Source organism: Marmota monax, unplaced genomic scaffold (genome assembly GCF_021218885.2).
Source record: "Marmota monax isolate L192 unplaced genomic scaffold, Marmota_monax_Labrador192_F-V1.1 WCK01_AAM20220418_F8-fsc00023, whole genome shotgun sequence".
NCBI classification, from domain to species: Eukaryota; Metazoa; Chordata; class Mammalia; order Rodentia; family Sciuridae; genus Marmota; species Marmota monax.
This window is the reverse complement of record NW_026692907.1, coordinates 706,708-733,585: the sequence shown is the minus strand read 5'-3', so window position 1 is coordinate 733,585 and position 26,878 is coordinate 706,708. Positions and strand designations below refer to the sequence as shown.

The window sequence follows — 26,878 nt, the reverse complement described above, 5'->3', positions numbered from 1 at the left end:
TAAGAAAAGAACTGTTCTGCTTTTGGCAGAAGGAAAGGGAAAAAAGGAAATTTAAAAGACACAGAAAGTATGAAGGTCAGAAATGATAAAGACCTGGGCCATGTAATTGACTTAGGGAAATAGGGAAAACACAGATGGATACTGTGGCTCATCAGATATACAGGGACTAAGAGAAAGAGAAGTCCTCAAATGAACTTTAAGGGGAAATGTAAATGCTGTTCCACATCATAAAGAACACAGAAAGAAAAACAAGTTGAGAAGCAGTAAGCCACCAAAAATTTTACTTTTGAGTCTGAAAAATCTCTGATTCAATTAATTCTGAAATTTAATAAACCTAACCTCTTTGGGAATTTTATTATCATAAATTTTACTGAATTTGTTAATTAACTAGAAGTACTCAAATATACACTAGTAGAAAATATTATCTTCTCAGGAAAAGTTAAAAAAATCATTAATGTATTCTGGAGAAGGAAGAGAGAGAGAGAGAGAGAAAAGGAATGAATGAATTTTGAGAAGTTAAAGCAATCTCAGTTTATGAAAAGAAATACAGACCTTCAAAAGTATTTTCCATAAATAAATAAATTATTTTTTTAAAAAAAGAGTATTTTCCATTGAGACCAAAGTTAAGGGTTGTTCAAAAAATAAGAATGATGCTATACAATCACAACTTGAGTTAAATCAACAAAAGGAAAGAGAAGGAAAAATATTAATACTTGTCAGAAAATTCAGGGAGGAAACTATCACAAGGCAAATAAAATATATCTGTATGATTCTTTGTTTCTGGGATAAACAAAGCCAAAATAGACATGGCCTAAAACAGGGATAGAAAAGAAGTTACAATAATTGATTTATGTTACTCTAAATAAGATGCTTAGAGATGTCTAAAAATTAATGTTGTTCCTTGCACACTGTGGATAAAGAAGCCCTTTAGACTTAAAAGTATGCAAATATTTCTTCAGGGTATAAAGTAGAGTGAAGGCATTTCTGCATTATCATCTTATAACATTCATAATGAACCACCTTTTAAAGGTTTCACTCTTTGCCCTCACAGTTTCTCCAGACAATTCTGCTTGGGGACAGAGAGCTGGCAGTAAGCTACTTCCTTCCTTCTCTATATTTAGCTATAAGATGTTAACATAATATCTTTGCCTTTCTTTCAGAAAGCAAATACTCTCAGACCAAGACTGCAGTATGAGCTCAGACAACCCCAATACATTCCACACACTTTAACCCTGCCTTGTAAGGCATAATCTAGATACAGCAAAATGTCATTGGTTCAGTCCTCATTATAATTTAGGATTTGTATTTATCATTTAGTATAATTTGTACTAAATCACTATGCTTAAAGCAATACTGGTTACTTCACACTGTACATTTATTCTTCCTAGGAAGGCAGGACTTTCTCTACAAAGAAGGAACAAAAATAAGAAGATATAATGGTTTGGTTTCCTCAACAACCTGAAAAATAATCCCTCAGTTAACACAGAAAATTGTACAATCAGAAAAAGAATAAAATTAAACAGGATACAGGTAAATGTTTGACTCCTTTAATCCATACAGGGAGCATTCCCAGGCCTTTTTCTGGCCAGGCTTCTAAGCCTCCTACATAATCAAAAATAGATCTGCTCATTTATGTCTCATGCCACAGTTCACTACCATCTCTTCCAACCAATGTCTGAGTTCTCTTGCCTCAAAGAGGTGTGACTTCCCATGGCAAACCTCAACCTGGATAGACACTGAGCAAAGGAGAAACTTGGACAACCAAAACAACCTGATAGCATGAAAACACTAAGATTCTACTGGAATAAGAAACATGTTATTCTGTTTAAATGGAGAGAGAACAACAATGAAGCAAAGGCTGCAATGAAGGCTAAGGTATAATAAATGATAAGTCAGTGTGGGCTGAGGTAACAAGAAAGGAAAGGCATGGATAAGCAGCACTGTAGAAAAAAAACAGCATGGATTTGAATTCCAGCTCTGCTACTTCCTACGTGTGTGACCTTGAATTAAAAAACCAAACCAAGGGCTGGGGATGTGGCTCAAGCGGTAGCGCGCTCGCCTGGCATGCGTGCGGCCCGGGTTCGTTCCTCAGCACCACATACAAACAAAGGTGTTGTGTCCGCTGAAAACTAAAAAATAAATATTAAAAGAAAGTTCTCTCTCTCACTGATGTGATTCTGCAATCTGTATATGGGGTAAAAATGGGAGCTCATAACCCACTTGAATCAAATTGTGAAATATGATATATCAAGAACTATGTAATGTTTTGAACAGCCAACAATAAAAAAAAAAAAAGCTGAGAAAAAAAAAAAAAATTCCAATCGGCTTCTCCAAAAATAAATAGTCTCACTGACACTCTTCCCTGCTTCACCTAAATCACCCATATGCAAGGAGATCACCTCAACTTTCTTTTATATAATCCCAATTCCTCCCACTAGGCAGTCACCCAAAGTAGATGTCCTCATTAAAGCCAGCAATCTAGCAAAGAGGGAATTTTCTTATCATTAATTTGAATTTGATTTTTCCCTCAGGGAAAACTGTTTTAGGGTTCTCTAAAGTGAATATTAAGAAAATACGATGCTAGGGGCTGGGGTTGTGGCTCAGCGGTAGAGTGCTCACTTAGCACATGCAAGGCACTGGGTTCAATCCTCAGCACCACATGAAAATAATAAAATAAAGGTATTGTCTAACTACAAAAAAAAATTAAAAGAAAATACGATGCTAAAACACAACTTTATTTCATATGTTGAACTGATGTTAGGTGAGGAGTACAATTGATAAAAGCATCCTGATTATGAGAATGAACATTCATAAACTGCATGTCCAAGAAAGAATGAAAAGGTTAAAAGACAAAGACAACTTTGGCAAGGCTAAGTATTTCTTTGGAGAGTTCAGCAGTTAGTTGGCAGTTTAAAATAAAAAACAAGGTCAGTGTAGTCCAGGCATTATCAGAATTACTAGAGCTTTAACTCAGGATTATTTAATGAGGGGATCCAAGAACTACCTAATATTTTGTGCAACCAAGAAGCCTCCTCTGGAACAATGCCTTTCAAATTGTAAAGTTCTTAAGATTGGAACTTTGCTCACTCCATTATACTCAGAATCTAGCCTGGCACCCAGTATTACAATAAGCACTCAAGTATTTGATTTAAAAATACATGAGCTAAAGGAATGAATGGCTGAAATAAAGAGAATACTGGTATTTTCTTTTCTATCAGTATCTAAGCACTACCAAGGGGCAGGACTGCAGGCCCTCAACCCTCTTCTTCAACGATAGCAACTTTACTTTCTTCTGTCTCATCACTGCGCTTGGTTTATCATTCCCTTAAGTGAATTCCTATATTCAAGTACATTCACTTTAAAGATTAAATGTCCCTCAAGTAGTTTCATGCTCCTAAAGATTGTTGAGGCATGAGATCTTACATATACAGTACTTGACTACTCAAATTTCATAAAATGTGCACTTTTCTTGTATACTGACTCGTCACAGAAAAATTGGCATTTGGAGGTGAGTGTGCTGGGGGTTGAACCCAGGCCCCCAAATATGCTAGGCTAGGACTTTACCACTGAGTTATACCCCAGCCTGATTTTTCTTATAGCAACAAAGGGACATTTTGTGTCATCACATCTTGCAAAGCTGCCAGGATTTATATTTACAACACATCATCATCTCCATTTGAAGAGCTATGATCATACAACTATCTGAATATATTCTGCATCCTACCATATTTTTCAATTAATAGAAAAACAAAAAAATTAAAGTGCCAATAGGAATGACAAAAAAGAGATGTTTTATAAACATAATGGAGAAATCATTAGGCATGCTGAAAACAAAATCTTCATCAATGGGATACTTTAGAATCTGGCTGATTAAACTTGAGGTGACTGCCCAAATGTTCATTTTTGAAGGTTAAGGGATAAAATCTATGAGTAATATTATATTTAAAAGGCAAGGTAAAGAACTTTATAATATAAGAACTTTATAATTTGTGGCAAGAATATACCCTCCTATAACCATTCAAGTCACTGTTCAACATAGTTGACTTTAATCCACATTTTCAGACACACATTATACACAAAAGTAGTTTTTCATTATGCATCTTCATTTACTCTTCAAACTGTGAATGTGTGTTCCAAACTGAAAAAAGATAACGATATATATCAGCAATTTCTCAGAAAACAGGATAATTACCTTTCCAAAGGATATAAGAAAAAAGAGAAACGCTCTAACAATAATGAAAACAACCAGGAAATGAGAAGTCACCAAATGAGAAATTAACACATTGAAATATATTTTGGTGAGGGGGTGGGGGACCCTGAATTGACATACTTTTAAAAATTGTAATACTAAGTGCTGATGAGGGTGCGATAAAGCAGAAAGGAGTATAAATCAATATAAACCATCTTAAAAGTAATTGAGAAGCCAGGCACAGTGGCAAAGGCCTGAAACCCCGGCTGAGAAGCTCAGGCAAGAGGATCTCAAGTTTGAGACTAGCCTGGGCAATGCTGAAATACCTTGTCTCAAAACAAAAATTTTAAAAGGGCTGTGACAGGGGCTGGGGATGTGGCTCAAGCGGTAGCGCGCTTGCCTGGCATGCGTGCGGCCCGGGTTCGATCCTCAGCACCACATACAAACAAAGATGTTTGTCCGCCGAAAACTAAAACAGTAAATATTAAAAAAAAAAAGTTAAAAAAAAAAAAAAAGGGCTGTGACATAGCTCAGTGGTAGAGCACATGCTAGCATGCTCCAGGCCCTGCATTCAATTCCTAATACCACACACACACACACACACACACACACACACACAAATACACACACAAAAAAAATTGAATATTGTTTCAAAAATACTAAAAATACCTATGTCTTTTATTCTGACAAATTCTTTAATGAATATTCATCCTAAACAAAACAGACATTTGGTTAAAAACCTATGTACAAAGATATTCAATATGGAATTATTTAAAATAGAGAAAAACTTGTACAACACTAATCACTGCCTAATATGATTATTCACATAGTAGAATATTGTATAACATTGAAAATCATGTTTTCTTAGAATATTTACGATAGTGGGTAAATGGCCACAATATAATATTTAAAATTGGAAAGTTAGATAACTTTATTTACATAGAATGACTTACTCTTATAAAATCATACAAATAAACAACTAAAGAATTAGAAAGAAATATACAAGCATGTTAGTAACAATTATCTTCAGGTGGCAGGACCAGGAGCAATTGTTAGTATCATCTTTATACTATTCTATATTTTCCCAGAATAAATATACTGCATCCATGTATAACAAAAAATATTTAAAATATATACATACATAAATTACTAATAAAAATAAAACATCCTCTCTAATCCTTTCTACTCACTAAGCCAAGCAATCCATAATTAAACCTGAGAAGATTATAATTTCAAATATTTAGGGAAGACCTTGAGCAGAGCAAATTAAGAAGAAAGGCATGGGGGGAGAGGAAGATGGCGGCGAGGGGAGTGCATTGCCCCCGTGTGCTGCTTCACTGTGTGGGAGTATGACAAGTCAGGACGGCTAAAGGATATCTTGTTAGGAATTTCCAGCAATAGTGGGGTGCTCCGGAACCTGGAGGAAGGATTTCCATCGCACGAGGATCGGCTACGGGGACTCAAACGCGAGAGGTTTGTCGCACGGAGGGTAACACTGCTTATTCAGCAAATCGCCCCGCGGCTAGAGTCTGCAGCGCGCGCTGGGATAGAGACGCAGGGTTACAGCGCTGCAGTTTCTGCCAGCCGCGCAAGCACCGTACTCAGGGCTGAATTCTGGGTTCGAGACGGGGGAAGGAAGCGGTCCATCTCGGTTCTCCACACCGGTCAGACCACAGAGGAGGCCAGCAGCCACCATGTTGGTAAACTGATGTCACCTTCCCTGTTTTCGACTGACCGCAGCTCATTCAGCCATAGAACAGGTAATTTCAGGCTGCAATTCGCCTGCGGCTTGCAGACAGATTGCTAGGGTTCAGCGCCTGGGTGCTTCTTAGAATCTGATCTTATCAGAGCGAACACCGAGCGCGGGGCGGCCGAGTTCCGGCTCCCGGAACCATCCCGGAACCGCCCTGGCCCAGGGCTGCGGAGCCTGCGGAGGCTGCTTCTTGGACCCTGCTACTATCAGAGCATACACCAAGCACTAAGCAGCCGAATTCCGGCTCCCGGAACTGAGCCCGCGGGGACTGCTTCTTGGAGATTACACTTATAGGAGCTTACACCAAGCACGGAGCGGCCGAGTTCTGCCTCCCGGAACTTCCCTGGACCAGGGCTAGGAGCCCGCGGAAACTGCGTCTCGGTCCGGGTCCTGCTGAGGGCCGGTCAGGTCTCACCCGTTGCTTTGGTTGCCCGGCAAGGGGAACGAAATGCTGCCATTCGCATAGGATACCAACATGGCAGAGATCTGATGTCATCAGAAAGCGGCGGAGGAGAGAACTTCATCAATACCAGCGGGGACATAAGCAGTTGGTCTCCTGGTAGGGGGGGTGAGGCACAGTCACCCGAGTCTCCTCAATTTGTCCTCGAGCCAGAGGGGAGGAGCCGGGCCGCCGCCAGCGCCCGGAGCAGGCCCAGCGGCTCGCCAGAGTGGTGACCACGTCACCCCAATTGGAGAGGGGGCGGAGCGGAGCCGCCACCCGCACCCGCAAGGTGGGCAGACCGCGACCCAGTGGTACATGGGCGTGGTAGGAGGGGCAGGGCAGAGCCGCCTTTCGCGCTTGCAAGGTAAACAGACCTGTGACAGCCTGGCGGGTCAGGCCCAGTGGCCTGCCAGTGTGGTACACACGTCACCCCAACTGGAGTAGGGGCAGAGCAGATCCTTCTCCCACGCCCGGATCAGGCCCTGCCGGTGTGGTGGTCACGAGACCCCAATTGGAGTGGGGGCGGAGTGAAACCGCCACCCGTGCCCCCAGGGTGAGCAGACCAGTGATCAACCTGCAGATCAGGCCCAGGGGTCCACAGGCGTGGTAGGAGGGGCAGGGCAGATGCGCCGCCGGCGCCTCCAAGGTAGGCAGACCTGCAACAGACCGGCGGATCAGGCCCAGGAGCCTGCCGGTGTGGTACAAACACCACCCTAATTGGAGTAGTGACAGAGCAGAGTCGCCGCCCGTGCCAGGAACAGGCCCAGCGTACTGCAGGTGGGGTAGTCACGACACCCCAATTGGAGTAGGGGCAGAGCAGAGCCTCCACCCGTGCCTGAAAGTTGGGCAGATCTGCGACCGACCAGCGGGACAGGCCCAGTGGCCTGCCGGTACGACAGACACGTCACCCCATTTGGAGTAGGGGCAGAGTAGAGCCGCCGCCCGCGCCTGCAGGGTAGGCAAACCTGCAACCGACCGGCAGATCAGGCCCGGTGGCCTGCCGGCATGGTACACTCGTCACCCCAATTGGAGTAGGGGCAGAACAGAGCCGCCGCCAGCGCCCAGAACAGGCCCAGTGACCTGCCAGCGTGGTAGCCACGACACCCCATTTGGAATAAGGAGAGAGCAGAGCCGCCGCCCGCACCTGCAGGAAAGATACGCAAGCAGTATGAAAAGACAAGGAAAGAAAGGACCACAAGCAATGCAGGTCAACGCAACTTTAGAAGAGGTAACAGCTGCAGCAGATGGAATGTCAGATAAAGAATTCAGGATATACATGCTTCAGATGCTCTGGAGTATCAAGGAAGACATTAAACAGCAAAATCAGACAATGAAAGATCACTTCGACAACGAATTACGCAAACAAATCCAGGAAGCAAAGGATCAACTATACAGGGAGATAGAGGTTATAAAAAACAAACAAACAGAAATCCTAGAAATGAAGGAAGCAATAAACCAACTAAAAAACTCAATGGAGAATACTACCAGCAGAGTAGAACACTTAGAAGATAGAACATCAGACAATGAAGACAAAGTATTTCAACTGGAAAAGAACATAGACAGCTCAGCAAGACTGTTAAGAAACCATGAGCAGAACATCCAAGAAATATGGCATAACATTAAGAGACCAAACTTAAGAGTCATTGGGATACAGGAAGGTACAGAGCTCCAAACCAAAGGAATGAGCAGTCTATTCAATGAAATAATACGAGAAAACTTCCCAGACTTGAAGAATGAGACAGAATCCCAAATCCTAGAAGCCTACAGGACGCCGAATGTGCAAAATCATAAGAGATCCACACCTAGACACATTATAATGAAGATGCCCAACATACAGAATAAGGAGAGAATTTTAAAAGCTACAAGAGAAAGGAAGCAGATTACATTTAGGGGTAAGCCAATCAGGATAACAGCTGATCTTTCAACACAGACTCTGAAAGCTAGAAGATCCTGGAATAACATATTTCAAACACTGAAAGAAAATGGGTTCCAACCAAGAATTGTGTATCCAGTGAAATTAAGCTTCAGGATGGAGGATGAAATTAAAACCTTCCACGATAAACAAAAGTTTAAAGAATTCGCAGCTAGAAAACCATCTCTTCAAAACATCCTCGCCAAAGCATTACAGGAAGAGGAAATGGAAAATAACAATGAAAACCAACAGTGGGAGGTAGGACAGTAAAGGAGGGGAAAATAATCAAAGAGGAAAACAAACCATGTTTAGTAACAGAAATAAACAAATATGGCTGGAAGAACAACCCATATCTCAATAATAACCCTAAATGTTAATGGCTTAAACTCACCAATTAAGAGACACAGGCTAGTAGAATGGATCACAAAACAAGACCCAACAATATGCTGCCTACAGGAGACGCATTTGATAGGAAAAGACATACATAGGCTGAAGGTGAAAGGTTGGGAAAAATCATATCACTCATATGGACTTTGGAAACAAGCAGGAGTGTCCATACTCATATCAAATAAAATAGATTTCAAGCCAAAGTTAATCAAAAGGGATAAAGAGGGACACTACATACTGCTTAAGGGAACCATACACCAACAAGACATAACAATCATAAATATTTATGCCCCAAACAATGGTGCAGCTATGTTCGTCAAACAAACTCTTCTCAAGTTCAAGAGTCTAATAGACCACCACACCATAATCATGGGAGACTTCAACACACCTCTCTCGCCACTGGACAGATCTTCCAAACAAAAGTTGAATAAGGAAACTATAGAACTCAATAACACTATTAATAACCTAGACCTAATTGACATATATAGAGTATACCACCCAACATCAAGCAGTTACACTTTTTTCTCAGCAGCACATGGATCCTTCTCAAAAATAGATCATATATTATGTCACAGGGCAACTCTTAGACAATATAAAGGAGTAGAGATAATACCATGCATCTTATCTGATCATAATGGAATGAAACTGAAAATCAACGATAAAAGAAGGAAGGAAAAAGCATACATCACTTGGAGAATGAACAATAGGTTACTGAATGATCAATGCGTTATAGAAGACATCAAGAAGGAAATTAAAAAATTCTTAAAGATAAATGAAAACACAGACACAACATATCGGAATCTATGGGACACATTGAAAGCAGTTCTAAGAGGAAAATTCATTGCTTGGAGTTCATTCCTTAAAAAAAGAAAAAACCAACAAATAAATGATCTCATACTTCATCTCAAAATCCTTGAAAAAGAAGAGCAAAGCAACAGCAAAAGTAGTAGAAGGCAAGAAATAATTAAAATCAGAGCTGAAATTAATGAAATCGAAACAAAAGAAACAATTGAAAAAATTGACAAAACTAAAAGTTGGTTCTTTGAAAAAAATAAACAAAATCGACAGACCCTTAGCCATGCTAGCGAAGAGAAGAAGAGAGAGAACTCAAATTACTAGCATATGGGATGAAAAAGGCAATATCACAACAGACACTTCAGAAATACAGAAGATAATCAAAAACTATTTTGAATCCTTATACTCCAATAAATTAGAAGATAGTGAAGGCATAGATACATTTCTTAAGTCATATGATCTGCCCAGATTGAGTCAGGAGGATATAGAAAACCTAAACAGACCAATATCAATTGAGGAAATAGAAGAAACCATAAAAGGACTACCAACTAAGAAAAGCCCAGGTCCGGATGGGTATACAGCAGAATTTTACAAAACCTTTAAAGAAGAACTAATACCAATACTTTTCAAGCTACTTCAGGAAATAGAAAAGGAGGGAGAACTTCCAAATTCATTCTATGAGGCCAACATCACCCTGATACCTAAACCAGACAAAGACACTTCAAAGAAAGAAAACTACAGACCAATATCTCTAATGAACCTAGATGCAAAAATCCTCAATAAAATTCTGGCGAATCGGATACAAAAACATATCAAAAAAATTGTACACCATGATCAAGTAGGATTCATCCCTGGGATGCAAGGCTGGTTCAATATACGGAAATCAATAAATGTTATTCACCACATCAATAGACTTAAAAATAAGAACCATATGATCATCTCGATAGATGTGGAAAAAGCATTCGACAAAGTACAGCATCCCTTTATGTTCAAAACTCTAGAAAAACTAGGGATAACAGCAACATACCTCAATATTGTAAAAGCAATCTATGCTAAGCCTCAGGCTAGCATCATTCTGAATGGAGAAAAACTGAAGGCATTCCCTCTAAAATCTGGAACAAGACAGGGATGCCCTCTCTCACCACTTCTGTTCAACATAGTTCTCGAAACACTGGCCAGAGCAATTAGACAGACGAAAGAAATTAAAGGCATAAAAATAGGAAAAGAAGAACTTAAATTATCACTATTTGCAGATGATATGATTCTATACCTAGCAGACCCAAAAGGGTCTACAAAGAAACTATTAGAGCTAATAAATGAATTCAGCAAAGTGGCAGGATATAACATCAACACGCATAAATCAAAGGCATTCCTGTATATCAGCGACAAATCCTCTGAAATGGAAATGAGGACAACCACTCCATTCACAATATCTTCAAAAAAAATAAAATACTTGGGAATCAACCTAACAAAAGAGGTGAAAGACTTATACAATGAAAACTACAGAACCCTAAAGAGAGAAATAGAAGAAGATCTTAGAAGATGGAAAAATATACCCTGTTCATGGATAGGCAGAACTAACATCATCAAAATGGCGATATTACCAAAAGTTCTCTATAGGTTTAATGCAATGCCAATCAAAATCCCAACGGCATTTCTTGTAGAAATAGAGAAAGCAATCATGAAATTCATATGGAAAAATAAAAGATCCAGAATAGCAAAAACAATGCTAAGCAGGAAGTGTGAGTCAGGCGGTATAGCGATACCAGACTTCAAACTATACTACAGAGCAATAGTAACAAAAACAGCATGGTACTGGTACCAAAACAGGTGGGTGGACCAATGGTACAGAATAGAGGACACAGAAACCAATCCACAAAACTACAACTATCTTATATTTGGTAAAGGGGCTAAAAGCATGAAATGGAGGAAGGATGGCATCTTCAACAAATGGTGCTGGGAAAACTGGAAATCCATATGCAACAAAATGAAACTGAATCCCTTTCTCTCGCCATGCACAAAAGTGAATTCAAAATGGATCAAGGAGCTTGATATCAAATCAGAGACGCGCCGTCTGATAGAAGAAAAAGTTGGCTACGATCTACAGTCGGTGGGGTCGGGCTCCAAATTCCTCAATAGGACACCCATAGCACAAAAGTTAATAACTAGAATCAACAAATGGGACTTACTCAAACTAAAAAGTTTTTTCTCAGCTAAAGAAACAATAAGAGAGGTAAATAGGGAGCCTACACCCTGGGAACAAATCTTTACTCCTCACACTTCAGATAGAGCCCTAATATCCAGAGTATACAAAGAACTCAAAAAATTAGACAATAAGAGAACAAACAACCCAATCAACAAATGGGCCAAGGACCTGAACAGACACTTCTCAGAGGAGGACATACAGTCAATCAACAAGTACATGAAAAAATGCTCAACATCTCTAGCAGTCAGAGAAATGCAAATCAAAACCACCCTAAGATACCATCTCACTCCAGTAAGATTGGCAGCCATTAGGAAGTCAAACAACAAGTGCTGGCGAGGATGTGGGGAAAAGGGTACACTTGTACATTGCTGGTGGGACTGCAGATTGGTGCAGCCAATTTGGAAAGCAGTATGGAGATTTCTTGGAAAGCTGGGAATGGAGCCACCATTTGACCCAGCTATTCCCCTTCTTGGTCTATTCCCTAAAGACCTAAAAAGAGCATGCTACAGGGACACTGCTACATCGATGTTCATAGCAGCACAGTTCACAATAGCAAGACTGTGGAACCAACCTAGATGCCCTTCAATAGACGAATGGATAAAAAAAATGTGGCATTTATACACAATGGAGTATTACTCTGCATTAAAAAATGACAAAATCATAGAATTTACAGGGAAATGGATGGCATTAGAGCAGATTATGCTAAGTGAAGCTAGCCAATCCCTAAAAAACAAATGCCAAATGTCTTCTTTGATATAAGGAGAGTAACTAAGAACAGAGTAGGGACGAAGAGCAGGAGAAGAAGATTAACATTTAACAGGGATTAGAGGTGGGAGGGAAAGGGAGAGAGAAGGGAAATTGCATGGTAATGGAAGGAGACCCTCAGGGTTATACAGTGGAGGAGGTAGAGAGAGAGGAGGGGAGGGGAGGGGAGAGGTGGGGAGGGGGGAGGGGGGAGGATGGGAAAGGCAGCAGAGCACAACAGACACTAGTATGGCAATTTGTAAATCAATGGATGTGTAACTGATGTGATTCTGCAATCTGTGTATGGGGTGAAGGTGGGAGTTCATAACCCACTTGAATCAAAGTGTGGAATATGATACATCAAGAAATTTGTAATGTTTTGAACAACCCACAATAAAAAATTAAAAAAAAAAAAGAAGAAAGGCATGGGCTGGAGTCATAGTTCAGTGGTAGAGTGCTTGCCCAGCACGTGTGAGGGTTCAATCCTCAGCACCACATAAAATAAATAAATAAAATAAAGGTATTGTGTCCATTTACAAGTAAAAAATATTTTTGTAAGAAAAAGGCACACCAGTAAGACCCAGCCCTCCTAGAGTAATATAACAAACTCCTGATTCATGAATCTAATAGTGTTTCCCCACTTAACACCCATTGAAATAATGTCTAATTAGAGAATTAATTATAACTTACTTCTTTTACATGTCTGTAAATGATTTTTTTTGGGGGGGGGAGATTATAAAAAATTTCCTCTGCAGGAAAATTTTTAAGTCAATAAAGTGAAGATAACTGCATCTGCTTGTGAGTTATAATGCTGAGATGCTTATTTTTAAAACAGAAGACATTTAAGCCCACAACTATGTTTTAGTCTAATGATTTACTGTCTATTCTTCTAAATGATTAATGATGCAGATGTACCATGCTGAGATGATTGATGTTAATGCAGTGGGAGCAGCGACATCCTAATACACTTGCTTGATCAATATAACCTTTCTAAATTAAACACTTTCCTTCACCATAACATTAACCATTGCATCATTTGTAGTAATTCTGCATTTTAATAAATAAGGAAGCTCTAACAGAGGGTTGAAAAGATTGGTTATCAGAACCACCACAGTCTTAACTTCTACTAAGACTTATATAGTTCCTCAAAGTTCTTCACATTTAAGCACCTTTTTAATGTCTAAACATGCTGCATTTTGTCTTAGCAAATTGCTACTCTAAAGTATGCACAAATACATTGTAAACAAATTTCATACATGAAATTCTTTTGGAGAATATACTCCATAAAGGAAGTTCTCAGTAAGTGCCTTGAAAGCAAAGGATTATTTTATGAAGAACTAATGACATACATATCCATAATTCTCATCTTTAAAAAGTTTAGATTTTTCACATACCAGGTTTGCTGATGGCTAGATCACAGCAAGAAAGAATCTAAGAAGTGAGAATACCTCACTTCTCTTATCTATAAATTAAGAGTAATTCTATCCAATGTATAAGATTGTTAAAAAAGAAAAGTGGAATAGTATGTGAAACCTCTGACTCCTGACCCACAGTTGTCAAACTTTAAAACACACCTGAATCACTAGAGAGAGCCCATTCCCAGAGTTTCTGACTAAGCAATGGGGGTGGAGAGGGCAAGAACATGCATTTCTAATAAGTTCCCACATGATGTTGACCTCCTGGTCTGGAACCACACTTTGAGAACCACTGATCTAGATTGGCCTGGGCACTGATTCTGGCTCTGCCACTCAACTTCCCTGAGATTCAGTTTCTTCAACTCTAAAACTAGAAATCATTAATCATAACTTTCCTATGTTCATATATGAATACACGTCCAGTTTAACTCCACATCTTATACAACCAACCATAAGAATGGGAAGTTATACTGCATATATATATATATATATATATATATATATATATATAGTCAAAATACATTTCTACTATCATGTATAACTAAAAAGAAAAAAAACTAGAAGTGAAACAACCTCAAAGTTATGGAGTTTAGTAATTTTGTAAGTGATGTATGTTGTCAGTTAAACAGATAGTGGTTCATAATAAATATTTAGATGTAGTAGTAGTAGCTATTGTTACCACCACTGTTATTGTTACTATCTCTACTAAGTAATGGAACATGCAGAACATTAAAATCACCATATTTTAAAATTGCATTAAGTGGCATTGATTTAAAATTTCTTTTTTGATAAAATGATAAGTCATTATCAGCTAGTTGACAAATCTCTAAAATGATTCTGTAACAACTAAGAGAGAATGGCTATAAAGTACAAATGTGGTGTTCAAATTCCAGTTCTGCCTTATGACTCTGTTTGTGACCAGTTTCCTTATTTATAAAATAAAAAAATAACAGTACCTACTTCATAAAGTTGCAAGAACTGCATAGTTTAATAAAGATAAAACTGAATAGAGGGCTGACGACGAACCTCAGTGGTAGAGCGCTTGCCAAGCAAGTATGAGACTAGGTTTGACTCCCAGCACAACAAAAAAATCTACCAGGCGCAGTGGTGCACACCTGTAAAAAAATCCCAACTGCTGGGGAGGCTGAAGCAGGAGATTGTGAGTTCAAAGCCAACCTCAGCAATAGCAAGGCACTAAGTAACTCAGTGAGACCTTGTCTTTAAATAAAATACAAATAAGGCTGAAGATGTGGCTCAGTAGTCGAGTGACCCTGAATTCAATCCCCGTTACCAAAAAACAAAAACAAAAAAACCCTGAGAAGTACCTAGTATAAAATAAACATTCAATAAATATTCACTATCATTATCATCATTCCAATATACTATGCGGGCTGGGGCTGTAGCTCAGTGGCAGAGTGCTTGCCTAGCATGTGTGAGGCACTGGGTTCAATCCTTAGCACCATATAAAAATAAACAAATAAAGTAAAGGGATTCTGTCTATCTACAACTACCAAAAAATTTTACAAAACTGTTATGAATCATTACATATATTAAATCATTAAATACATACAATTTTTTTTAAAGAGAGAGAGGGAGACTGAGAGAGAGAGAGAGAGAATTTTTTAATATTTATTTTTTAATTTTCGGCAGGCACAACATCTTTGTATGTGGTGCTGAGGATCGAACCCGGGCCGCACGCATGCCAGGCGAGCGCGCTACCGCTTGAGCCACATCCCCAGCCCAATACAATTTTATTTGAAGGTAAAATTTAACTGAATTTTTTTTCCTATCACTGGTATGAACTATATTATGTTAAGCTACATGAACTGCTGATGAGAGACTACTTTTGATCTACAAAAAATGTAGTTTGAATGGTTGAAACTAAGAGCTTTTATCCTACCTTCTCTGATCATCCCTCTGAGCCTGCTGGCAGTTCCATCCCAGTGTGACCTAAGGTCTAATCCCCAGCTCTCGTCTCACTTTGATCTCCCAGATGGCTCATACTCACTACTAACACGGTTTTTACCAAAGACTGAAAAATCCAAAGGTTTTATCTAGCCCATAGATGCACTTTGTTTGACCAAAGTAAAAAATATTTTTACATCTAGAGACTTAAATCTGGATATTTCACATGCATATAACACTCAACCTGACTGGCAAAACAAAACTAAACAAAAACCAACTCTGGATTTCTGGCTTCTCTTAAAAAAACATGGACTGGCCATCACTGGGTAAGCATTACCAAAAGCTTGTAAGTATCTATAAATAGCAGCTACCCTTTGAACAGGGTATCAAAGCTCCAAATTGCTAATCTTTTTTTTTCTTTAATATTTTATAGTTGTCAATAGACCTTTATTTTATTTATCTATAGGCTGACTATAGAACCCAGTGCCTCACACATACTAGGCAAGAACTGTACCACTGCGCTACAACTCCAGCCTGAAATTGCTAATCATTATCCAGCTTCACCCTTCACTCGTTACTTACCGGCCTCACTCTTGGACATTCAAATTTTCAACTTCTAGTTCCACCTACCAATAATATGCTGATGATAACAAATCTCCACTTGCAGCTCAGACTCAGCTTCAATTATCATCATTTGTGTCCTCAAATATAAGAGGACCCCTCGCCACCTCTGTTCTTCTGGATTCTCTGTTTCAGATGTTTACAACATCCAAGAGTTAACTCGAGCCAAGAACATCACAGTTGGTACTCTTAATTCTCTTGTCTCCCATTTCCCAGTTCCTAGTGATTTACTTCCTAAGAATCTCAAATCTTCTCCCTTTGCCTTCCCCCTTTACCATTACTTTAATTCATTTGAGGTCCCATTAACACTCAAAGCTATTTTACTATGAACTCTTCTAGCCAATGGCAATGCCTTAGATAACTAATTACCCGCCTTCTCCAGGACACTGATCCAACAATTAGCCCTTTTTCTTTCCCACATCATCAATTTTGCCCTCTTTACTGAATTGCTGCCAAGAACACAGAAACATGCTATTATTTTTCTTAACCTAAAAAAAAAAAAAAAAAAAAAATTCACTTGCACCCACTTCCCCCTCCAGCTACTGCTATATTTCTCACCTTCCCTTGAGAGCAGAACTTGAAAGCAATGTCTATACTCCTATCTTAAAATTGCTCTTCTCAAGGTTTCATTATTAAATCCTGGGATAATTTCTGTGTCCTCATCTTACTTGGTCTGCCAGCAGCATCTGACTTAGTTGCTGATCTACCTCTCCTCCTAGAAACATTTTCTCCCTTGGCTTCTATGGTATTACATTCACTTGGGTTTTCTTCCTCCTTTATTCTCAATCCCTTTTGCTAATTCTGCCTCATCTTAATACCCTCTGTGTAAATGTTCAAGACCCAGGCTCAGTACTTAAATCTTTCCTTTCTACACTTATTCCCAAATTCTCATGACTATAAATACCACCCATGTACCATATGCCAATGAGTCCCCAAATTTATTACTCCAGCCCAAACTTTCCTCCTGAACTCCACACTCCAACTGCCTACTTGACATCTCCACTTGGCAACTGGGTGGACTTCTAAAACTTGTTTAATAAACATGTCTAAAGCTAAGCTCCTGGTGCCCACATTCCCCCTCTCCAAAACTATTATATCCTTCAATCCTCCACCTTCAGTTAACGGCAACTCAAACCAAAAATCTTGGTGTCAACTTTTCTTTCTATCACATGCAAAATGAAAGGAACTGCTAATATATGCAGCAAACATTATGCTGAACTAAAAGAGAGACACACTATATGATACCATCTAGGAAACAAACTAAACTATACTGATAGAAAGCAGATCAGTGGCTGTTTGGGGATAGGGGTTGGGAGTGGGGACTGACCAAAAGGGGCATTCAAGCAATCTTTTGGAGTGATGGAAGTGTTCTATATCTTCATTGTGATGGTAGTTATGAGTAAATAAATTTGTCAAAACTCACTGAACTATATAATGTGTACATTTTATTTTAGGTTAATTACAGCTCACTAAGGTTGATTAACACACACAATTTGACCACTTCTCATTGCCTCCCTACCCCTACTGCTATCACATGGGAACTATCACACTCTCTCTTCTAGGTTCAACGCCTCCAAAATACTTCCTCTTCTTCTATCTGTGTCCCTCTGCATATTATTTTCAACAGAGTGGCCAGAATGATCCTGTTAAAACATGAGTCACAGGCTGGGGTTGTAGCTCAGTGGTAGAATGCTTGCCTCGCATATGTGAGGCCCTGGGTTCACTCCCCAGCACCACACCAAAATAAACAAATAAAAATAAAGATATTTAAAAAAAGAAAAACCATGAGTCACATCAAGTCACTCCTCTGCTCAAAATCCTCTAATGGCCTTTCATCTCAGTAAAACTCAAGGTTCTTATAAAAACCTCACACAGTTGGGCTCCTGTTACCTCTTGATCTCATCTCCCTCTAGTCTCCTCAATGGCTATCCATATTCCATCTCAGCCAACCTCCTTGCTGTCCTTTAAATATGGCAGGAAGGCTCTTTCATACATATTACTCCCTTGGCCTGAGTGATGTGCCTACCCACCTCACTCCTCAACACAGTCATTTAACTTTTTCCCTCATTTTCTTCGGCTCTTTTACCAAAAGTCACTATTTCGGTGAGTCTTTTCCTGACCACCCTATCTAAAATTTCATCACACACACACACACACACACACACACACACACACTCATTCCTATTTCATTTTCTCTTTACCTGCTTTATTCCCCCAACTCAGGTCTTATCAATCCCTTATATTGTACTAATATCTTATACATTGGCTTTCTCTCTACTGGAATGGATGGCCCAAGAGGGCAAGGAGTTTTATATGTTTTACAGATTAATGTTTTATAGATTAATTTTAGACCAATAGATGTTGAATGCATAAAAATAAATGTATCCATAACTTTCCCTTTAATAACTGACAGTAGAGTGTGTTTTATAAATGCATTATTTTTTAAATTTTAAAATTTTTTTTTAGTTGTAGGTGGACACAATGCCTTTATTTTTATTTATTTATTTTTATATGGTGCTGAGGATCAAACCCAGTGCCTCACCCACGCTAGGCAACCACTCTATCACTGAGCCACAACCCCAGCTCTCATCATTTAGTTTTAAAAATCCTGGCATGTTAAATAAAAACCGGACTTGGCATGTAGCTTAATTGTAGAGTACTTACCTACCATGCATAGGGCCCTGGGTTCAATCCCTAACATCACACACACACACACACACACACACACACACACACACACATAAATTAAATAAGTAAAAACTCTAGCATATTTAAACATGTTAATGCGTATCAGCCAAAATTTGCTTTCACTTCTTATTAAAGAATTTAAGATAAGACATTGAGAAACTTTTAAAAATTTGTAGAGATTTTCTCATGAGCAATAAATGTGAAATATCTCTCATTACTGCCAAAAAAATAAATATTGTCTTACTACTGAGTTCTTTGCAAAAGCAAGATCTCATGTTGCCTAAAACTCCTATTACTATTAAGTAGAAAATAATCAGTCTGACAGTCTCAGAACTAAGGATTCATTTTTAAAATATACATAACTCTTATTTATCTTTATCATTTAAACAATCCATTAAGGAATATCTTGTTTTATAAGCAAGTCACATCAATATGAGAGTGTTAAAGTGTAGATCAGTTTAGCATAAATAATTTAAAAATAAATAAGATAGAGGTGCCTTTGCTCTAGAGATTCAAGTCACTTCTCCTTTAAACAAGCAAACACAGGTTCTTGGGAGTCCAAAGGAGGTGCCTCTTTAGTAACTGCAGAGGAGAAAATTCCGTATTGCAGCTTTTACCTACATCTGCAGCTCTTGCTTGAGAAGCATTATTCAACTTCATTCAAGTAAAGAGTTCCAGTGTATGGAAATTATCTGCTTGGTTTATAAGCAGCTTTTACATACTTAACCTAAAAATAAAGACTGGGTTTTCATAATACAATTAAAACTGCTTTATGAATTTAAATGTAGAGGAAAAATTCAGAAAAGCAACATTATTTAATTATTTAACAGCTCTGAATAAAATAAGTTTACCAAACAGTAAATATTTTAAGGATAAACAGGAGAAAGCATTAGAGATATCACTACTGAGTACATTGGTTTGTTTTTATTGTATATAAGCAGCATATTTTTCTGTGTCAATTTCTCAAACAAGACAATGAAGAAAAACACCCTCAATATAGCTTCCTATCACAGAAGGACAATAGCTGCCTGCAGACCTCATATTGTGTATCTGATCACTGTTAGACTTCCTAACCAAAACATTTTTAAACTATAAATTTATTTAATATTTATTCATCTTGGTATACCTAACATTTATAACAGTGTATTATCACTTGTAGCTCAGATAAAGTGCTAACATCTCCAAATCTTTCCATTTCTAAGTTTCTTGGACTGCTTTAAACATAAGAGTTTAATTTGGATAGACAAAACAACAAATATTAGTACCAAAACTAATAAGTACTCCTAATGGAAGAGATGCATTAGCACAGATCATAAAAATTGACTTTTATTTGCAGGTTTAGAGCTTTTAAAGCAAGATGAAATGAGAATGATCATACAGTACCTTACCCTTTCTACCGGTGAACCATAGCATGCAATGCCGAAACATAGCAGTGGCAGATGGCATTGGTGTTATTAACTATAAAACGGATAATAGCAGAGAAATGATGGCTGGCATACAGACACAGAAATGCAGATGAAATGAATGCAAACTTGTACTTCTTGAAGCAGAGCAAAACCTTAAAGCCAAAGGTTGCCGCCAGCTTCAATTTAATTTACATTTTGAGTTTAACATGGACAAACACTGCAACCTTCACAATCAGTCTTTAGACTCTTCATGCAGAAGCAGAATCACACTCCTTGATAAAGAAGATCAGCAACCTTCTGTAAACACAAGCCAGCAGCAGCAGCAGCCCATTACTCTTTTTTCTGATTTTTATCCTTTAAATTTTTAATCTCCAATTGCCGCCAGTCCACAGTCGATTCAAATAGATCTGTTTCCACTGCAGATACAAATCCCTGCCTAACCTGCAGTACCACTTCATCCAGAACGTTCCTGTGCACTCGTTCATGCAGGATCAGTTGCAAAACCATTCAAGTCATTCAGCAAACAACCCAAAAGAGAAGGAAAGAAGCAGTTGGGACTATGAAGAGAAAGAATCTCTTCTTTCAGCTCACCCTGGAAATGGAAGGTTTTCTGATCAACAGTTATTGTGAAGGTGCTGTCGTCCTCATCGTCTATACCAATCACAGCTCCCTGTGAAACAAAGAGCAAAATCCCAATAAGGCAAACAATGACATCAGCAATTTTCACTACTGCTACAGCCCTGGAATACTCAATGCACGGAGGACACTGGAAGCAGGCTAGACAGAAAAGCTGAGACTGGAGTTTTGCTGAAGGAGGGAGATGCAAAGGAAAGGGGCTGGCAATACAAGTCTACTGCCCTGCACAGACACTTTCTATGCCCTGCATAAGGGGCATGGTCCTAGTGGGAGGGGGAGGGGAGACACACAGAAGCTGAACCTGTAATCTGTGTTTAAGAACCAGCCATACAGTCTTTCTAAGCTTTAAATTGCTCACGAAAATGTGAGTCAGAAACCTACACCTCCCCAGTTTGTTGTGAGGCTCAAAGAAGGCAATTGTTCTTCATCAGGCTGCTTCTGTGTTATGCTTGTTAGTAAAGAAATGCCAGATGACATTTGCTTCAAACACTGTCCAATCCCTTTTTCTAGATGCTCTCATATCCACTTGAACACTACTCTGCTGTGGCAGTTTTCAAACTATATTGTGATTATCTGTTTATATGTCTGCTTCCCCCAATAGAACTGCTATGAGGTCTTGAAAATCTAGGGCTATTTATTTATTTATTGGTAATGGGGATTGAACCCAGAAATGCCTTACCACTGAGCTACAACCCCAGTCCTTTTTATTTTTTGAGACAGGGGCTCTCCAAGTTGCTGAGAGTCTTGCTAAGTTGCTGCAGCTGAAACTTGAAATCCTTCTGCCTCAGCCTCCCAAGACACTGGGTATTTATTTTGACACATGGCACTAAAGTACACATTTAGGTAGACCAGTCTCCTCTTGGTTTCTCAGTGAAGTCAAAAGTACATGTTCCTCCTTCCCCATATATTTTTGCTCATTATTGTATTTCTTGAGCTATTTTCATATTATTCCCTTCCTTTCTGTGAAATGATTTTAATTTTTGTTTTTGTTTTTCTTTAACTTGTGACCATCAAGTTATAAAGATATCTTTCACTTGACAGCTGTACCACAGGTGTACTGGCAATTTCAGAATATACTGATAGCTTGTATTTGTGTTTAAAATTCAATTAATCCTTGATTTAAAAAAACCATATTTACATGTATATGTTTTCTAAAGAAAAGCATGAACAACTCTACAAACGATGGGAAAGGGAACTATGTTTATAAGTTGTTTATTTTGGAGATCTGGGGATATAGCTCAATGGGAGAGACTTGCCTAGCATGTGAGAGGCCCAAGGTTCAGCCCACAACACCCACTGCACAAAAAAAAAAAAAAAAAAAAATTCACTTACTTTACATTGTTTGGGAAAGGTAAATAGGTTGTGTTTAAATTTTTTATTTTTTTTTTTATATTTAACTACATGCATTATGTTAAGACAACAGGAATTAAGGAAAGAAACAGGAAATTATGTAAAATAAGGAGTCAATAGGTCAATAGGTAAATGTCCTTAAGAAATGAGTATAATATTCCAGACTAGAGAGCATGGGATATGTCAAATACCCCAAGCGGGTGACAAGAGAACCATATACCAAAGAAAATCAGAGACTTTGAAAATGAGAATTGAAAAGGTTCAAGAGGAAAAAAAAAATGCCACTTGGGAAAAAAAAGCTACATGTGGAGACTACTTTTGTCCCAGGAATATTTGGTAACAGAATGAAATATTTATTCATTTATTCCCAGAGGCCATCTGAATGAACCTCACCTCTATACAGTTCCATCCATGGGAATTATCTTCCTCATTCTTCAGTTTAAGATTGGGAAGGAAATTTTACTCCTATTTTCAGGTAAGGAAAATATCTCCAGAGAGTATCAGGACTCACCCAAAGTCATACAAAGAATTAATGGCAGATTAATCTCCAGGAAATTCAAAGAACTCAAAACTTAATGTCAAAAAAACCAAATAACCCAATCAATAAATGGGCAAAGGCACTTCACAGAAGAAGAAATACAAATGGTCAAAAAATATATGAAAAAAATGTTCAATGTCTCTAGCAACTACAACTACGCTTAGATTCCATCTCACTCCAGTCAGAATGGCAAATATTATCAAGAATATAAGTAACAATAAACATTAGCAAGGATATGGGGGAAAAAGGTTCACTCATATGTTGCTGGTGGGACTGCAAATTGGTGCAAAAACTATGGAGAACAGTATGGAGATTCCTTAGAAAACTTATAATGGAACAACCATTTGATCCAACTATCCCACTCCTCGGTCTATACCCAAAGAACTTAAAATCAGCATACTACAGTGATACAGCCACATCAATGTTCACAACAGTTCAATTCACAATAGCCAAGCTATGGAACCAACCTAGATGACCTCCAACAGAAGAATGGATAAAGAAAATGTGGCATATATACACATTGGAATATTACTTAACCATAAAGAAGAATGAAATTATGGCATTTGCCAGTAAATGGATGGAACTAAAGAATATCATGCTAAATGAAATAAGCCAGTCCCAAAAAAACCACAAGCCAAATGTTCTCTCTGATATGTGCATACTAACCCACAACAAGGGAGGATAGAGAGGGGAAGAACAGAAGTCCATTGGATTAGACAAAGGAGAATGAAGGAGGGGTGGGGATGGGAATAGGAAAGAGAATTAATTGGATATATCTTTCCTATCCTCATGTATAAATACATAACCAATGTAACTGCACATCACGTACAACCATAAAAATAGAATCCTAATTACAATAAATTTACTCCATATATGTATAATATGTCAAAATACACTCTAGTTATGTATATCTAAAAAGAATTTTTTTTAAAAAAAGGAGAACTAATGGCAGAACTAGGACTGGATAGGCATAGTACCTACTTATTTCATGACAGCAAATATAGACATACCTCAGTGGAGAAGCATGTAAGCAGTTTATTCTGGTTAACTTGATTTTGTGATTAACTGAGTTAACCTTCTAAGTTATCATACATCAACTATTTTCTGAGTCTAAATACAAAATATAGTAGTACTTAATAACTAAACACAAAAATATATGCTAGATACATGTTTTAGTCAGCTTTTTCACTGTTGTCACCAAAAGAACTGACAAGAACAATTTTAAGGAGGAAAAGTTAATTTGGGGGCTCACAGCTTCCAAGGCCTTAGTTCACATAGAGCTAGCTCCATTGCTCTGGGCCCAAGGTGACGCAGAACATCATGGAAGAAGAATGTGGTGGAAGAAAGCATGACATGGCCATCAAGAAGTAGAGAGAGACTCCCCTCACCACAGACAAAATATATACCCCAAAAATACATCCCCTCAATGACCCACCTCATCCAACCACATCCTACCTGCCTATAGTTATCACAGTTAATCCCTATTAGGGGATGAATGCACTGATTAGGTTAAAACTCACAACCCAATCATTTCACCTCTAAACTTCCTTGCATTGTATCACACATGAGCTTTTGTTGGAGGATACTTCATATCTAAACCATAACAGCACAGCTCTGAAATACAAAACAACAGTCCCTGCCTCTAGTACAGGACATAAAATGCAGAAATGAGTATAACACAAGTGATCTCATGGGAGAACCTTGAAAACATTATGTTAAGCTCTTTCTCTGCCGCTGCGGAGTCGCGCGGAGGCGGTGGCTCGGGTTTGTTCAAGATTCAGCTTCATCCGTAATCCACCGCCATGGCCGAGGAAGGCATTGCTGCTGGAGGTGTAATGGACGTCAACACTGCTTTACAAGAGGTGCTGAAGACCGCCCTCATCCACGATGGCCTTGCACGTGGAATTTGCGAAGCTGCCAAAGCCTTAGACAAGCGCCAGGCCCATCTCTGTGTACTTGCATCCAACTGTAATGAGCCTATGTATGTCAAGTTGGTGGAGGCCCTTTGTGCTGAACACCAAATCAATCTAATTAAGGTCGATGACAACAAGAAACTAGGAGAATGGGTAGGCCTCTGTAAAATTGACCGAGAGGGCAAGCCCCGTAAAGTGGTTGGTTGCAGTTGTGTAGTTGTTAAGGATTATGGCAAAGAATCTCAGGCCAAGGATGTCATCGAAGAGTACTTCAAATGCAAGAAATGAGCAAATAAATTTTTCGTTCAAAAAAAAAAAGAAAACATGTTAAGAGAAAGAACCTAGTCACTTAGGACCAAGTGTTATGTGATTATATTTATAGGAAATATCCAAAAGAGCTGGGCACAGTGGCTCATGCCTGTAAATACAGCATCTCGGGAGACTAAGACAGGAAGAACACAGTTATGAGTCCAAAGCCAGCCTTAGCAACTTAGCAAGAGCTGTCTCAAAATAAAAAAAATAAAAAGAATTGTGGATGTGGCTCCTGGGTTTAATCCCTAGTGCCCACCCCGCCCTCCCCACAAAAAAGAAAGAAAATATCCAGAAGGGGAAAATTCATAAAGACTGCAAGTTGATTAATGATCGCCTCAGGCCAGAGGAGGTGGTGCAATGGTAAATGCTGATGGGTACTGGGTTTCTTTATGGGATGATGAAAATATTCTAAAATTGACTGTGACAGTGGTTTTAAAAAATCTGAAAACATTGTCAACATTAACTGCATACTTTAAATGTGTGTATTGTATGATATGTGAATTATATCTCAACAAAGCTGTTGTTAACCCATTCCCAAATGCCTGTTCTTTCTCTCAGGTTCCTTAATGTAAGCTTACCAGTCATCTAATCAACTCAGATAGAAGTCTCCAAGGTCTATTCAAATTCTCCCTCATTCCATCACCACAAGATATGCCCATTCTACCTCTGAACTATTGTTCATCAACTATTTTATTTCAGGCTTTCATCATTTGAGATTGGCTCATTCAGGATGGCTATAAAACAGGCTTTCCCCATAATGCAATTTGACTGCTTTCAGTCTGGCCACCACTGAGCAACATCCCGACCCTTTTTATTTAATTTTGAGACAAGGTCTCACTAGGTTGCAGAGGCTGGCCTCTAACTTGGAATTCTCCTGTCTTAGCCTCCAGAATAATCAGGATTACGGGCATGAACCACTGAGGCCAATAAATCTGGCCACCTACTAATTTATAGTCTTTGCTATCTCAAGAGAAATATTTCTAAAGCACCAACAGTTACAAGAGACCCACATGTGGGCTGGGTTGTGGCTCAGTGGTAGAGTGCCTGCCTAGCATGCACAAGGCACTAGGTGCGATCCTCAGCACCATATAAATGTAAAATACAAATATTGTGTTCACCTAAAACTTAAGAATATTTTTTTTTAAAAAAAGAGGGAGACCCACATGTATAAAACTTTGTCTCCCCACAAACTAATAAAGTCAACATTATCTCCTAATGACATTCAAGACTGTTCAAAATTTGGCCCAACCAATCTTTCCATTGTCACCCCCCCCCCCCCGGGGCTTCCTTTCTCTCTACTTCACAGAGATCCAACATGTCCTCATTCTCAACATTTCCACACAAATACCAAGTAATTTTACTTTTTATATCATTCTTCCAGATCAATTCCCCACAACTTGTGAAACAAAAGCAAAACCCTGCATCTCCCACTATCCAACTCCCCTCTCATGACTTCTCAGGGAGAAGCCTCTTGGAAACTGGCCAGGCCTTAACCTTTCATTCACTGCTGCGTTGCACACCCTTCCTCTTGCTGCACCAAACTCTTCATGTTCTTTCCATACCACGTTTTTTTTTTTTTTTTAACTTTTTCATTCTGATTTTACAGCATTCACGAGGACCTACAGAGGATAATACTGTGAAGAAACAGCAAAAGCAGGCACCTCCA

The 26,878-nt window shown here is 38.8% G+C and overlaps 2 protein-coding genes across 5 annotated transcripts in view; one reads left to right on the top strand and one right to left on the bottom strand.

Moving 5' to 3' along the window:
* Positions 1-26,878, bottom strand: part of Osbpl9 (oxysterol binding protein like 9) — a 142,752-nt gene that overhangs the window by 82,154 nt on the left and 33,720 nt on the right. For all 4 annotated transcript variants that reach the window (XM_046450942.2, XM_046450943.2, XM_046450940.1 and 1 more), the window contains exon 3: positions 21,055-21,133. In XM_046450942.2, coding sequence (XP_046306898.1) covers positions 21,055-21,133 — 79 coding nt within the window. The remainder of the gene's footprint in view (positions 1-21,054; positions 21,134-26,878) is intronic.
* On the top strand, positions 24,725-25,218 carry LOC124096899 (small ribosomal subunit protein eS12-like). The gene has a single exon (XM_046450946.2). The coding sequence runs from the start codon at positions 24,790-24,792 to the stop codon at positions 25,186-25,188; it is 399 nt and encodes a 132-aa protein (XP_046306902.1). The 5' UTR covers positions 24,725-24,789; the 3' UTR covers positions 25,189-25,218.